Below are 15,454 nucleotides of genomic sequence, written 5' to 3'. Positions count from 1 at the left end.
ATTAAAGACACTGCTAAATCAACCAGTGAGGCTCCCTTACATATGTGATTGGAATAACCGTTCAACACTTTAGGATCCCCCTGGAGAGGAAAACTGGTATGTAACTGGTATGGTGTATGACATCACATGTGACAGCTAGGGGGAACACTACATCGGTGACACAGCAGGGATCCTGGAAACAGACATCAGCTGCCTGTGAACAGCTGATGGTCACAGCATTGATTGGGAAGGGGTAAAAATCATTGATCGGCAGTCAGTGGACAGCCAGAGAAAGATCAGGGGGGCATTCATATCTGACGCTTGACACCAGATGTAAATGCAATCTGTACAGTGTGGCCAAACTCTTAAGAAAACCTAACCCAGCAAGTTGAAAGGTCACTCTGCCTCCTCCTGCCAGCTTAAGCAAGCCCAATAAATGCTACAAGTAGTAGAAATAGCTAGCTATTAGCTATTAGCTATTAGCTTTATTCCCTTGAATAAAATGAATGACACCCATCCATGACATTGTGTCCCTTGACCTAAGACGCACCAAGTTTTTTGTCCACCTAACTATCTGCATATTGAGATCTGATCACAATGAATCGAGATCTGAGAATGAAGACAATGAAAACACTAATACCAAGTATAAATGCAACGGCCCGTGGATCAGATGCCATTATCCAGATAATGTATCCAGATACAGATCACATGTAAACACCAGGTGGAAATAAAGCCTAGGTGACCAGACTTCTATATTAAGGTCACATGACAATTGAACCAGTTCCATTTGCTGCTTAGGCTTGTGTTATGGTTGTAAAAAAGCTAGAAAGAGGTAAAAGTTCTTTTTGTAAGACTTCTGAGACTAAGACTTTTAATTCATAGCCAATAATCTAATAAAGTCCCAACCTCTATGTATCAGCACAGAGTCGATTATAGCATGTCTGTTCGATTATAGCATGTCTGTAGACTTTCGACTGTCAATAAAATGAAAATAAAAAAACACGAAAATAACGATAATAACAATTTTCTCAAGCAGCTGGGTACAGTGTTTTTTAACAAGGGTTGACCACATACATTTTACCTTGATCACTCACCAGTTTATACTTTAATGTCTTTAACTGTGATGATACTGGCAGGTCATGTTGAATCTGTCCAAAGAAACTTAAATCAAAAATTTAATTTCTCAACTGTTTCAACAAACTTAATGTAAATGTACAGTATGTCTAATCAGATTTTACTTGTAGGTTACAGAAATTCCTTCAAGGTCATTAATTAAAATGATTGAAATGTAAACTGAAATAAGGGCAGTGGTGGCCCAAAGTTAGAGAAGTGATCTTGTGACCAGAATGTCCTCGGCTTGCAAAGTAAATCAGGATTGGGGGCTTCCCTCTCATCATCACTGCCTTGCACTTCCAGTTGCACCAGTGTAACTATGTGATCAGAGTGTTATAAGGGTGACTTCCTCACAGTGGAACTTCCCCAGATAAATAAAAAACATGGAACTTTGACCAAATGAGTAGCTCTGAAACTATTCTGAGAGTAGAATCAAAGCCTGAAATAGTATAGAAAGTAAAAACGAATGTGAAAAGTAAAAGTGAAACATTTTGAAGTTCTGTTCCCAGCCAATAGTGCCATGAGGGTCTCTGTTAATAGCAAATTACTGACTGGGGCCAACTTTCTGCCCTGATTGATCCCACAGATTTAAGACCTGCTTGACCTTGCACCTTAAATCATTTGAAAAAGGAGAAAATAAATTTCTCTGAAAATATACTTTCAGGCCAAATCTTAAAAAAGAAAGACATGAGCCAGCTCACTGAAGCCAGTTTATTGACATAACTAATCCCACTTATCAATTAAATCTCTAAAACCAATATATAAATCATATCATTCCTATAGCCTCCCTCATACTCGCTGTAACTCAATGGTCATTTAACTGTTCATTATCATGTTAATCTGGCAAAATGAAAAGAAAAACAGGCAGAGACAGAGAGCTGAGGCTAGTCTAAGCAGGTCTGTCAAGATTTCACACTTAGCTAGAGATACTTCTGAAACATGAGCATTTGTCCTTCAAAATCAAATGCCATAATGTGGCATTGTGGGAAAATAAAAACTTCAATTAAAAGATATCCCTACATTATATGTCACCCTCCATAATACAAGACAAATAAGGCATGAAACTCTAGCTAATGTAGTTGTTTTTAAAGAAATCCACAAATATCCACCATAAATTATAGGATTTATTTATAGGAATCTGTAAGTGTTTATTGCAAAATATAAGAAAAAAAAACCAACCCATATATAGTACATTGATATTTTCTGGCTAAGTTTGTAGGAAACACTGAACAGGTTGCACTCCATTGCCAGACGGGTGGGTCAGATTTATGACTCAGCCTCTCAAAATGTTAATGTAGCTCATAATTATTACTTTGTATGTAAAAACGATCATATAGTATATCATAAGTAATACATTGCTATAATTGTAAGAATTTAAAAGACTTACCACACCAAGTACAAATTGTTTGTGTGCATTTTATTTCATCTGTCATCCTGTTGGAGTGAAAAACTCACCTTACACATGAGTGTGACTCATGTTTTAAAATTCCTTGTGAACATTCGCTCTGCTCAATACTGCCTTCAAGCAGTAATTAGTGATATAGTAATATAATAATTAGTTATATATAGTAACTAATTACTATGTTACTATGTCACTAATTAGAATTTCACAAGTTAATACTGGAGCTTGAAAATAATTTCAGGATGTACTTTGTGATTTTGGGGAGCCAGTTTGATACATTACTGAAAACACACAACAGAAAGAACCAGCAAAGATAATACAGTTATTAATCCATTTTAATGAAGTATTAACACAACAACAACAACAATTTAATTTAATGTATTGTATGTATAATGCATATTATAATTTTAGTTTCATGTAAAATATAATATATAATAAAAAGTATGTTAATATTGATATAAATAATATTCAAATAGGCAGATAAATGACACAAAATATTACCATCAAAATTTGTTATGAAATACTGTCTTATTATTTGACTTACCCTATTAAAATTACAATTTTAAAATCATATTGTTTATTTTTATCATTACATTTTTTTCTATAAAGCTTAATGGATATATTAATGTATATATAAATAAGCGAAATGAAAGGTTTTGCATCGCTCTGTACTTCCCTTTTTAGTGTCTTCCAGCTCCTTGTTTTGGTTTTACAACCTCAACTTTACTGATCTGGTTCAGTCTCACTGCATCTCATCAAACCTTTTTCAAACAGCAGCAGCTGTTCAGAGCAAATAAAATTCATAAGTCTACCGCAAACAAACTGCCCAGAACCAAATGACAGACAAAGTTAGTGACTCACTGTTGAATGTAGTGGAACATTTAGCGGCTAAACCAGATATTTTACACAATTTGTGGAGACTAAACCAGAGCTAAAAGGAGAGTGAATATACTTACATTTTTCAGATGGACAGAATCACAACTCCAAATGAATGATGTGTCTGCTGTATATGTAAAAGGCAGCTGTTTGCTAACATGTTCACTACAACAACATTACAAGATGATACTGTGTCATTGTTGAGTTTCCAGCTTATTCTGCTGCCAAGTTATTGCTTTTATTTATTGCTTCAGTTCAATTATTTTGGCTGGAACGGCTCCATGCAACTCCACCTCACACTGAGAGATTTGCTGAGCTAAAATGTTTTGAGAAAAACAATTTACAGAGAGACAGAACAGCAGCTGAACTGAAGCACAGATACCTAATCAGGGCAAAAATGTTGAAGCACGTTGTTAAAGGACAGATTCACAATTTATCAAGTGTGTCTTAAAACAACAGTCACGTGTCCATATGAACAGTGAAAGAGGTTTTCCTCGCTGTAATCATTCCTCCTGTTCATACTGGCCATCAAAAGATCCCCTTCAAATGCGCTTTCAATGTAAGTGATGGAGGCCAAAATCCACAGTGTGTCCACACAGTCATTTTGTGCAAAAATGCATTTAAAAGTTGATGTGGAGCTTATATGAGGCTTCAGCAGTCTGAGTTAGTCATATCAAGTGGATATCTGCCACATTTACTTTCTTTTTAGCATCAAATGTGGTGGAAGTATAGTAACAAAAAGAGGGATTTTGGCACTAAAAAGACTAACATTGAAATATAACTACTTGATTTGACTTATTTCGACGTCTGAAGCTTCATATTAGCTTCAGATAAACGTTTAAATACATTTTTGCTCAAATGGAGGACTGTGGATTCCCCATCACTTACATTATAAGTGCATTATGAAGGGATCTTCTAATGGTCAATATGAACAGGAGGAATGATAACAGCTAGAAAAACATAAAACATAAACATAAAAAAACAACTGACTGTAAAAACAGACTTGAAAAACAGTGAACTCGTCCTTCAAATATGGGTTTTATTCTGAAGGCTGAGACGGGAAGTGTTGTGTTGTCGGGCTGGATTATAACGGGGATGTTCTGGTTTGCAGTGAGGGCGGGAGGGAGGAGCTGGGTGTTGCCTCTGTCTCCGAACTGAGATCTAGATCCTCAGTTGAGCTCCAGCTAGTCACACGCTGCCGACACCATCCCGTTAACTCTGCGCCACATCTTCTGTCTGACGGACCACCATGGGGGTCGAAGGCTGCACCAAATGCATCAAGTACATGCTCTTCTTCTTCAACTTCATCTTCTGGGTAAGCAGCCTCTTTTCACCTCATTGTGAGTGTGTTTATGTGTGTGTGTGTGTGTGTGTGTGTGTGTGTGTGGCGCAGCGCCGCCTCCTCTATGTCTTTAACGGATCTGGTTCGTTTCGGCTGCTGGTCTATCATGAATGAAACCAACAACATGTACGTCACATCTCACATTTAGCGCCTTTATACCTCTACAATACCCGCGTGACAGTTTTCTACCTCCAGGGTGGATTGCGGTGAAATTAGGATAATCAAATGAATTGATACAAAATGACATGTGTGGTTAATTTACGTAACTACAACACACACCCACGGGCTGGTTCATCAGCCTATATGTAGTTTATACGAGACAAAACACAACATGGCTCAGTAGTCACCTCAGATCTTAAAGTGAGAGGAAGAATTCAATGAAACGGAGAAAAAGGGGTCTGTAACCACATGTAGACCACATGTAGACCATATGAAGACTGCATGAAGATCATCTCAACCAATAGTTGTGATTTGCTGTGATATAAAGCTGAAAGTTCAATACTTTACAATCAAATTTGAGTTTACTTTCAGCAGCTGAAGAAGCATGTCGACACATTTCTGCTCGGCTTGTGATGCTCCACCGTTAGATGTTGGGCGGCAGGAGACTGGCTTTGTTTGGATTACATCCTCCACCCAACGTGTGTGTGTGTGTGTGTGTGTGTGTGTGTGTGTGTGTGTGTGTGTGTGTGTGTGTGTGTGTGTGTGTGTGTGTGGTGGTTTCCATTTGGTGAGTCAAGGCCTTGTGTTGGGTGATGGATCATGGAAACATTTCTGGGTGTTTAGTTTTTTTACTCCTTGTGTAAGAGCCGCTGCGAAGTTTGCACTCAAACTGCTCCTTCACTGATTTTCATTTACTTTCGTACGTTTTTTCCTTAGGTTTTTTTTTTTTTTTTTATTCAGCAGTTATACCCTATGAGAGTCAAAAAGTAATTGGAGAAGTCCCTGCTAATCACACCTTGTAGATTCACCACTTTTATTCAGTATGTTTACTGGAGGACTTAACTCACAAAATGACAAATCAAAACTGAAGAGTAGAAATGAGAAATCTGTCTTAACAGTGAGTTTCACTCAGTGAGAGAGTGCTCTGCTCAGAGATGTTTTGTTTCTGCTTCTCTTAAGTATCCACCAGTAGAAAGCATCTCAGAGCTGTCGGGGCTGTGGCCGGTTACTGACGTCACTCCTGAGGCTACTGCAATAACGGAATAATTAATAGATAGAGATCATAGAGGCCAACTGTAATGACTTTGTTTGGCCATGATCATCATTTGTATTCATTTTAAATGTGCCATCTTCCATACGAGCTTTTGAATGAAAGCAAAAGTGTTGATTGCAGATAAACAGTATCACTCTGGTACAGACTTGCTTTCTGCTCCTGATTCTTTGCAGATAGAGTCTTGAGACATTGGAAGATGTTATAATACGTAGCTTTATCAGCAAATAAGTGCTGAGAGTTTGTAGGTGTTAGCTTTCAATATTTGTTCCATGTAATTTGAACTCATTGTATTGTGGTTCGTTATTGAGACATTTGCATTGGTGTTTCTTTCCAAAACCAAAAGATATACAGCTGTAACAAATAATTATGAAAAATTATTGCTGATTCATTGTCTGTCAATCGACTACTTGAATAATTGGTTCAACTTTGATTTTTTTTCTCTTGTTTCGTCATGTCCAGTAATTATTATTGACTTATTATTAAATGTCTCTTTTTTAATTATTTTTTTATGTTCCTACTTTTGCTTTTCTTTTCTGATTTAAGAAAATACTTTTAAACCACATTGTTTTGTATTAATTTGTATGAGACGTGCCACATAAAAATGTAATTACTACAATAAATCAATAGAAAATGGGTTTTAGATGGTGTTCAAAACAATGCTCAGTATTGTCGGTTATAATATTAATCATTTGAACAATTTTGAAAGATTGTCATGGTCAGCCTAGTTAATGGTCATTTTAAACCTTTTGCAGGAACTATAAGGTACAGTTTTTTTTAGTTTTCATATTGATGTTGGTAGACTCACAGCTGGCCCAATAGGAAATGCTGTTACCCCTGATGACCATTTGCCCCTGATTGCCGTTATCAATGATGAATGACAACTAAAGTGATAGTGTTGAAAAGAGAGCAATAGGCTCTTTATTCCAGTTGCTGCAGTTTTCCTCAGTCTGACTGTTCAGGGACCAGAGAGTTAATAATAAAACTGTGGTACCAGCTTTATCTAACATAGATAACAGGCAGTAAATCTCACTGTGGAAAGAACAGGGGCCTTTTTCTTTCTGAACTTCAAAGAGTTACATTAACTTACTTCCAGAAGGCGACTCAATAAGCAAGTGCGTCTATTCAATTACTCGTTCAAACTTTAATATCATCTTAATAAAACTGCAATTCTCATAAGTGCCACCAAGACACAAAGTAGCAGAAGTGAAATTAACTATTGAGTCCATAATAAAGACAAAAAACCACTTTGTCTTCACTACCAGCCACGATGGGTATCTCTGGGATCCAACTGTATCTTTTTTTAGTTCATGCAAAGAAAGTAGGTATTCACATGAAATCAGTGTTTCTTCTTCAGGCTAAATAGAAATCAAACTCAGTTATATCACCAAATAGCATGCAGCCAAATAAACAAAGGATTTATCTCTACATTGAAATGTAATTATACCACATTTATGGGTTTCCTTTGTAATAAAATACCTTTGTCTGCAATAGTAACCAGTTTGGGAAGCAGAGACCAATTAATCTGCCATAAGGCAATGTTTTGTTCCTAGAATCCCCAAATCTCTCACTACTTAAAACACAATGAACATATGGATCTACTCTTTTTGCTGGTTAGAATTGATTACCTTTAGGGTTACGAGCTTCCAACAGAATGGATTTAGTGTAGCACTGATCAGTTTTACAGGAATCTGTAAGTGGTTGGTTGGTCCTCCACTTTTGTTCAGACTGAACTTTCTCAAAACTATTGGATGGATTGCCACAACATTTAGTACACATGTCCATGGTGCCCACAGGAATCATGATGACTTTGATAGTCCATTGACCTTTCCTCTGTTTCCCTTGTTTGCCCAGTACTTACTAGGTTTTTGACCAGATAACAGCAACACTAATGACATTGCGTCAGCATCGGCTGTACTTTGTGCGGATTAGGAAATGTTAGCATGCTAATAGGCTAAACTAAGATGTTTCCATTTAGTTTATCTTGGACATACTTCCCTAGTTTCTGTCATCATGATGTTGTACTTCATCCAGATATTACAAATCATCTCTGGTAGTCCTCCATATTCACATAACTGTAGTTACACATAACTCTTGATTTATTGCATTAAGAACTTTGGGATACAAAATGATGGACGTAGTGACAACAGTTTTGCCAGAAAAATAAATTCAAATCTATCCTTTTGATCATTTTTATGTGTTTTTGCAGTTCTGTTTCCAGTTCCATTTGTAAAAAGTTACATCAGAGAATTGAGGATACAGGTTATTTTTATTGTTAGCCAGCTGTGTTGAGACACCAAGGAGATTTGTAAATATGGAATATATCTTATTGTGTTTTAAAGACATATCTTAATTTGGATTCCATTGTAGGAAATTCTTTTGGCCACATGTAGTGTACACATTTTTGACAGCTCTGGTGTAAGGCGTTAAAACATTTTTGAACGCAATCAATTGTAATGATGGAAAAACAACGATAGGGAAACAGGATGCAGTAGGATGTATGACGCTGAGATCAAGTATGAAACAGTTCCTGATATGCAGTGTTGGTAACACTCCTGAAAAGTGACTATAATATGATGCATTACGAGTACTTTAAGTGCATTACAGCATCTCTGTGGCTCCTCCTCTCTTTTTAACACATAGCCCACTTTAGCCCTTTTAGTTTTATTGGCTGCTCTAAAGAGCTTTGTGAATGGATCTGTCGGGGCTGACAAGTTCAGTCCATTTGAAGAGACGCTTTGACTGTGATGTGCGGTCGTTCAGCAGCCGGCTGTGGAGGCTGGCTCTTTAAAAAAAAATGAGACCTCCTGTTTCCATAAATCACACCGGACACTGAGAGGGTTAAGAGGTTACAGAGGGAGTGGGGGGTGGGAGGCAAGCCTCTCTGTGGTGGTTTAGGAGTCTTATGGGAACTGCAGACCACACCCCATCCCCCACACCCGTCCTCCAGCATGCCTAGCATTTTACAACCCCCTGCACTCTGGGCAACGGGCAGAAATAGACCCTAGAGGGAGGGCTGGCGGGGACACTTTGGCTGTGCTTATCTTACACTTGATGATGTTTGAGACAATTTCAGAGTTTCACCCTCATCTATAAGTCGCGCTTCCATCTTGAGAGGCATTAAGTGTGAGAACTGAGTCGGAGCTATTGATTTGTGTTTTTTCCTGTCTGTCTAGAACTGGCTTGATATTATCATGAATCTTAGGTTTTGCTCAGAAGGAGCAAGATAAGCCCACACTGTCAGCCGCCTCTCTTTTGTGACAGCAGGCGGCAGTAAACATGATGATGCTGACCCGTGTGTTTACACAGTTTTCTTTGTGTGGAATGTGTGACACCGAATGCAGTGGCTGAATGAGCAACAGATGGTTTGCTTGTGTCTTCGACATACAAGGCCAAAAATGTTATCAGTCACTGAAAATGGGGCCTATCTGCAGTTATACTAATGTTAACCTATGAGCTACCAATCTAGCTTCCAGTATAACTCTGTGATTGTAGTATGTCCTCCTGTCTCTAAGTCTTGATCTAATAAAAAGAGGACATTTTATTCTAATAAAATACATGCATATGTAAGATTTGAACAGTCTGACATCTGATTTGAGTGTAAAAATTCCAACAACAGAATGAAAAAAGTAGCGTACATACAATAAATCTTGTGATGAGTAGGACGTGTCCCAAGGAAAATGCTGTTCATATTGTGGTCATTTTAACATCCCAGTATTTCCTAGTTCCCAACAAAAAAAGTATTTCAGTTGGAGCTGAAACAATCTCGAAAAACAATCTTGAAAACCTGATTTCAAATCTTAAGTATTTCTCTATAACTACATATTGAACACTTAACAATCAACAGTGATTGTCCCTGACTGGGGCACATGAGTACCTGACATCACGTTTTTCGCGTCTGAGTCCTTTTTCCCTTCAAACAACAAACAACAGCAAGGGCACAGATGGAAATCTTGTCTTGTGAAAGAACCCAAACTGCTCTAACTTTGGCAAGAAACTGTGGTCATGTTGAAACCCATTGTTCATAGCAAGACGCTGATGGAGAAAATATGTTTCAACAGACTTCAATAGAGCGATAAGGTCTACAACACAGAGTCAAGTCAGTTAAGTTGTACTTGATTCAACAGTTGGCATTTTATCACTCAGGGTGTCCTCATGAAAGTATTGGTGTCCAATACTTATAATAGCCTACATCCAATGAGCAGAACATTTTGTGTTGGAAAAACAGAATTTGGACAGTGGATATACCCAGCCAACGACAACAATAAAGTCAAGCTTGTTGATGTATGTTGAAAGGCTACTGAGCCACCAAACTTTATCTACTAAAAAGAATGATATAGGTGTAATAAGTGCAGCAGAAGTAACAGGGAGGTTAGGGAGATGTCAAGGAGCACAGTTTGTACACACCAACACATTCCTGTGGAGGTCTAATTAAGAAAAACAAGTGAAAACGCCTGTGTGGACATGTAATTTAAAACAAGATGAACTCATTTACGTAGAAATGTGACATCCCAATGCTAGTAGCATGGCTTTGTTTGTGGCAATGTTGGTCAGTCGGTCTGAAGGTCTGCCACTTTGGTCCATATTGAAATATGTCAACAAATATTCAATGGTCCCCAGAAGATGAATCCTACTGACCTTGGTGATCCCCTCACTTTTCCTTTAGCGCCACCATGAGGTTGACATTTGAGGTTTTGAGTGAAATATCTCAACAAATATTGGATGGATTGCCCTGAAATTCGGTACAGATGTTCATCTCACCCTCAAGATGAACTGTAATAACATTGATTTCTGACTTTTCAGCTAGCAATGTCATCTGGTCAAGATTTCAATTTGTCCAATACTTTGTCCAATACCTGCAAATATGTTGACTTCCCCATCAGCCTCAGCTGTACTGTATTTTGTGCTAAGTAAGCAAATATGCGCATGCTAACATGCCAGACTAAGATGGTGAGCATGGTAATCGTTATTCCTGCTTTGACATCAGCATGTTAGTGTTGTCATTTTGAGCATGTTCGCAATATGACATCAGCACTTGGCTCAAAGCACCACTGTGCTGCTGTAGAGCTTCACAGAGCTGCTAGCGTGGCTGTAGACTCTTATGGCCGATTCACATAGAAGGTGTTTTCAGAAGCGTTTTTGATGTTTGTCACTCGTTTCATGGAACAGATTCGCTTCCATTTTATTAAATACATTAATCCATACTGACTCCGAAACACGTGCGATTTTTTTTTTTTTATGCTCTGAGTCTATTTCTGTCGCGTTTAGTGAAGTGTACTCTGCACAGACAGTTGTTTAAATCACACAAATATCCCATTGTATATGTGTTTCAATGTTTATGTGATTCAAACTGTATCTATATTGATTGATCAAGGCTCCCGGTCTGGCTGTGAGCTACCAGTTTCAATGTAGGCAGATTCTCCTCACTCGCTACGGTGGGAAATAAAATCAATGAATCAATAAATACAAACACTGTTGATTTCTTCCTGTGTAGCCGACATGAAAACTATTTTGGTTCAGTAAATTTCTGCTGTCAGTCAGTCTGGTGGGGGCATTCCGTCTGGCCGCTGTCCTCTCAGCTTCCCAGGAACTTCTGCTTCTGCAGACAGACTTCTGCTTCTGTGGACAGAGACGATGAATGTAGGTGCGGTCGTTGTCAGTGTGGATTGAACAAATAGAACGCACTTACGCTCTTGCTTATTATGTGGATTCCTACTTAATCTTGTTAATACTCCTCTCTCACAGCAGACATTTCAACATAAACATAACTAACAGTATTAATGATGAGCTGAGGTTTTTCTACCATTATATGTCAAAGTGTCTGCTGTGAAATAGGTTTATTACAAAAAAACCTTGCTATTAGTCTATACTACTTTATTATATGGCTGCAACTAACAATTATTTTCATTATCAGTAATATAAATATGTAAAATGCCAGTGATATTCAGTTTACTGTCATAGAAAAAACAAAAAAAATACTTAAATGAAGAAATCTATTACCAAAATGGTTGCAGATTATTTTTCTGTCAATCCACTTATTGTCTAATTGTTTCAGCTCTACTTAACTACTCAATCAATAGTTGAGCCTTTTTGTCTGCTCTGGGTGAGATGTGAGTCCAGTTCTAACTTCTCCTGTTGAATTTCATCTGAGTTTAAGTGATTCTCCTCTAAAATTGTTCTGAGACAGTTCAAGATTTGTAGTCTCTCCAGAAGCCGCCTGCACCTCTGACTCTAACATCCCAGATCCCATAATTACGGCTCAAAAGCCATCTCATGGATTTGTGATGAAATACTTTCTTTCTCATAGCTGTACTGGTGGTTGTGTTTGGGAGTCACATCCCTTTGCACTGCTGCCCTTGAAACTGTGGCTAACCTGGGACCAGGACTGTCTTTGTGCTCCAGCAGTAGCTGGGCTGCTCCAGCCTCGATCACATCCAGTGTTTGAAAATGAACTTCTTGACTCACCTGCCAAAGGGATTGGTAGATGAAAAAATCCAGTAGATCCACAAAACTAGGAGTGCTCGAGACAGTCTGTGGTCGGCACTCCTTCGCCTCAGACCATCTCCTACAGTTTCGTGGCACTGTTTAGAAGCGTGTAAAAAAACACATTTTACACGTGTCTACACTGTATAGGGACAAACCTGAGTAATTTCCTCCAAGCCATCATGCCAGATATTTTACTGCATGACTATTTCGGTACAAATATTTACCCGCCAATGTGGCCTTCTGAGATTTACTCGTCAAACAGAAAATCTACCCGCATTTGGCGCTTGGGGGGTGTTAATTTCAGACCCTGGTCACATCCCAGCCAGAGTTTAAAATTGATGAATTTCAACAGAGTTCTCCTTCTATTCATCATCTAAACACTGTAAACTAAAGCCTCTCAGGAATCTGTATAAACATGTTTTATTTAACCCTCTTGCATTTCAGTGACTCATCTCAGTGGTAATTCACGTGGTAAGGCGGTAGAGGTTAACTTAAAGTTAGTAATTCTGTGTGTGTGTGTGTGTGTGTGTATGTGGTTGTGTGGTTGTGTTGAATTTCTGCACTCTTGGCAGTAATGGTGTTGATCTGGTTGCTAGGCAGCAGCTGTCCTCAGCTGTGGAATGGAGATCACTAAGAGAGGAGGAGGATGGGAGGGAGTAAGAGCGCTGAGCCTGTTTTGGTAAAAATCTATTCACAGAAGCTAGTTTAGTTTAAATATTCTGTTTTTGTCACAGGAAAGAAGAAGGACATTTTTTTCAAATATATTAAAAGATGCAGACGTTTAGATCCAAACTCATGTTGAGGGGAAGGGTGTTGGTTCTGTCCGTCAGTGGTTTATTTTACTGCTGCCGTATGTGTGCTGGTGCTTGTTCCTGTGTGCCTGCTGAGGTATATGCTAACTCCGGTTATATTTAGGATTTCTTTGTCCTGGGTAAAACAAAAAGGCCTGGGGAAGGCTTATGTCAATATAAACCAACCTGGAGAACAATATATTTATATAGCAAAGTTACACATCGCAGTGTGTGCAGGGTTTCCCCCAGGAAATTGGGCAGTGGAGGAAGTAAGAAAAAAAACAAAGGGTTTCACAGACGTGTCTTGCTTGTGTCGTCAAATGTACACTCAAAATATCCCTTCTGCACCACACCTGACTGACTTAAATAAAGTTAAATTGTGTAACATTTCAGAGAATACATTTATTCACTTTGTTTCTGAGAGTTAGATGAGAAGATTGATGCCACTCTCATGTCTGTCTTTTAGATATCAAGTCAGCAGCTGGCTAACTTAGTTTAGTACAAAGACTGGAAATGGGAGAACAACTAGTCTGGTTCTGTCCAAATGTAACAAACTTTGCCTACCGGCACCTGTAAAGCTCACTAATTATTTAACTTATTTGTTGTATCTGTACAAAGTGTAAAAAAACAAATGTTTGGACAGGTATGAGCTGGACAATTTCTTGATTTCCAGTAACTTCTGTGAGTCTCTGCTGGTTGCATGGCAACTGTTCCTGGCCAAGAAATAGTTGTAGGAGCACATAACCCACCATCAAACTACAGTTTGTCAGTTTTAGACTTCATATGGATGAAACAAATGAGATACAGCATGTTCATTAGTTTTAAGTTAGCTGGCTGCTGGCAGTAGCTTCATATTCAGCATACAAACATGAGAGGGCTATCTGTCTTCTCAGCGAACTTTTGCCAAGAAAACAAACTAACTTCAGCTAAGGGAAGACTGTTTTGCAATAAATGGCAGCAGGCCTTATCTGTAGTGTCATTAAAACATGCAAATATAAAACACAGGCAGCTCATAGTGTCCTGCAGGCATGTGTGATGGACTGTTTAGCTCACTGAATGTGCCCAATAAATATGAAAGTGAACAAAAAAGTATTGACTTTAAAAATGTAACCAGCACAATGCAATGTACCGAATGAAATGAGATGCACTGAAGGAACTACGTGTCATGTTGTGTGTTGCAGCTTGCAGGAGGTGTAATCTTGGGCGTGGCCCTATGGCTGAGACATGATCCCCAGACCAGCAGTCTTCTGGTACTTGAATTTGAGGGAGCCCATGCCCCCAGCACCTTCTACATCAGTACGTATCTCATCTACACCATCTTTACTGTCTGTCTATGTTGTGGAAAATCTGTTGCTGAAACTTTCGTTAAGAGAGCCTTGTGGCAACAAAAAGCATCTGTTGCCACACTCTATCCTCTCTCACATGGAAAATGATGGTGTTACTGGCATTTGCGCTCATCTTCATTATTTCCACACAACACAGCACTTTGTACACTAAACCACAGCGTAAAAAACAGTACAGTGGTCGTATCAGGTAGGATCTGACATTTGGTCTGAATTTCAAAACAAATTTTGATATATAATACATCCTGGCAGGTAATTTTGGTCAAAGACAAATAAACTGAGTTCAGATGAGTTGAACTTTTACTATATCCCTCAGTGAAGGGACCTCATCAATGAGTCCAAGTTTAAAGCAAGTTCATGCAAGATAGAGAAGGAAGGAAGACTAGAAGGAAGGAAATAGAAGGAAATATGTGCCTCTAACTTGAAACCAGTATCGGCATATTATTTCCTTTGTTTTTGAATACAGTTTCACAGTGTCATTTCTTTAATGTGCTGCAATAACTAACAGTGAAACAATAACATTAACTATTAATGGATAGAATAGTGGATCCTCTTTGGTCTATAAGGCCCCTGTTGAATAAGACGAATGGGATATTCATTTTTAATAAGTTAAAGGTATACTATGCAGGATTTTCCCTTAAAAAACAATGTATAGACTCATACAAAAATGATCCTTCTCAATCATCACGTATGACCCACTAGAAGTGTGTGGTGGTGTATGTATCTACAGAGACGCTGCCCTCTGCCTCTATTTTGCTGTGTTCAGGACACTTCTGGGTGTCAACCTTTTGGCAGTGGGTGTGTAGCCCCCAGCCAATACTAGCGGACAGGGTGTGAGGTCAGGACTCATAGCATAGCAACCAGGTTACATCGCTCTCTACGTGTCTCTCCTCTGCTCCGCTCTGCTCTCTG

The 15,454-nt window shown here is 38.6% G+C and overlaps 1 protein-coding gene across 1 annotated transcript in view; it reads left to right on the top strand.

The window, feature by feature from the left end:
• Positions 1-4,502: 4,502 nt before the first annotated feature.
• cd81a (CD81 molecule a) overlaps positions 4,503-15,454 on the top strand; it is a 28,223-nt gene continuing 17,271 nt past the window's right edge. Inside the window, exons 1-2 of the mRNA XM_044358087.1 lie at positions 4,503-4,685; positions 14,381-14,495. Of these exons, the coding sequence (XP_044214022.1) occupies positions 4,620-4,685; positions 14,381-14,495 (181 nt within the window). The 5' untranslated portion in view covers positions 4,503-4,619. The remainder of the gene's footprint in view (positions 4,686-14,380; positions 14,496-15,454) is intronic.

This window comes from Thunnus albacares, chromosome 1, assembly GCF_914725855.1.
Source record: "Thunnus albacares chromosome 1, fThuAlb1.1, whole genome shotgun sequence".
Taxonomy (NCBI): Eukaryota; Metazoa; Chordata; class Actinopteri; order Scombriformes; family Scombridae; genus Thunnus; species Thunnus albacares.
Note: the sequence above shows the minus strand (reverse complement) of the source record. Positions and strands in the feature narration are given on the sequence as shown.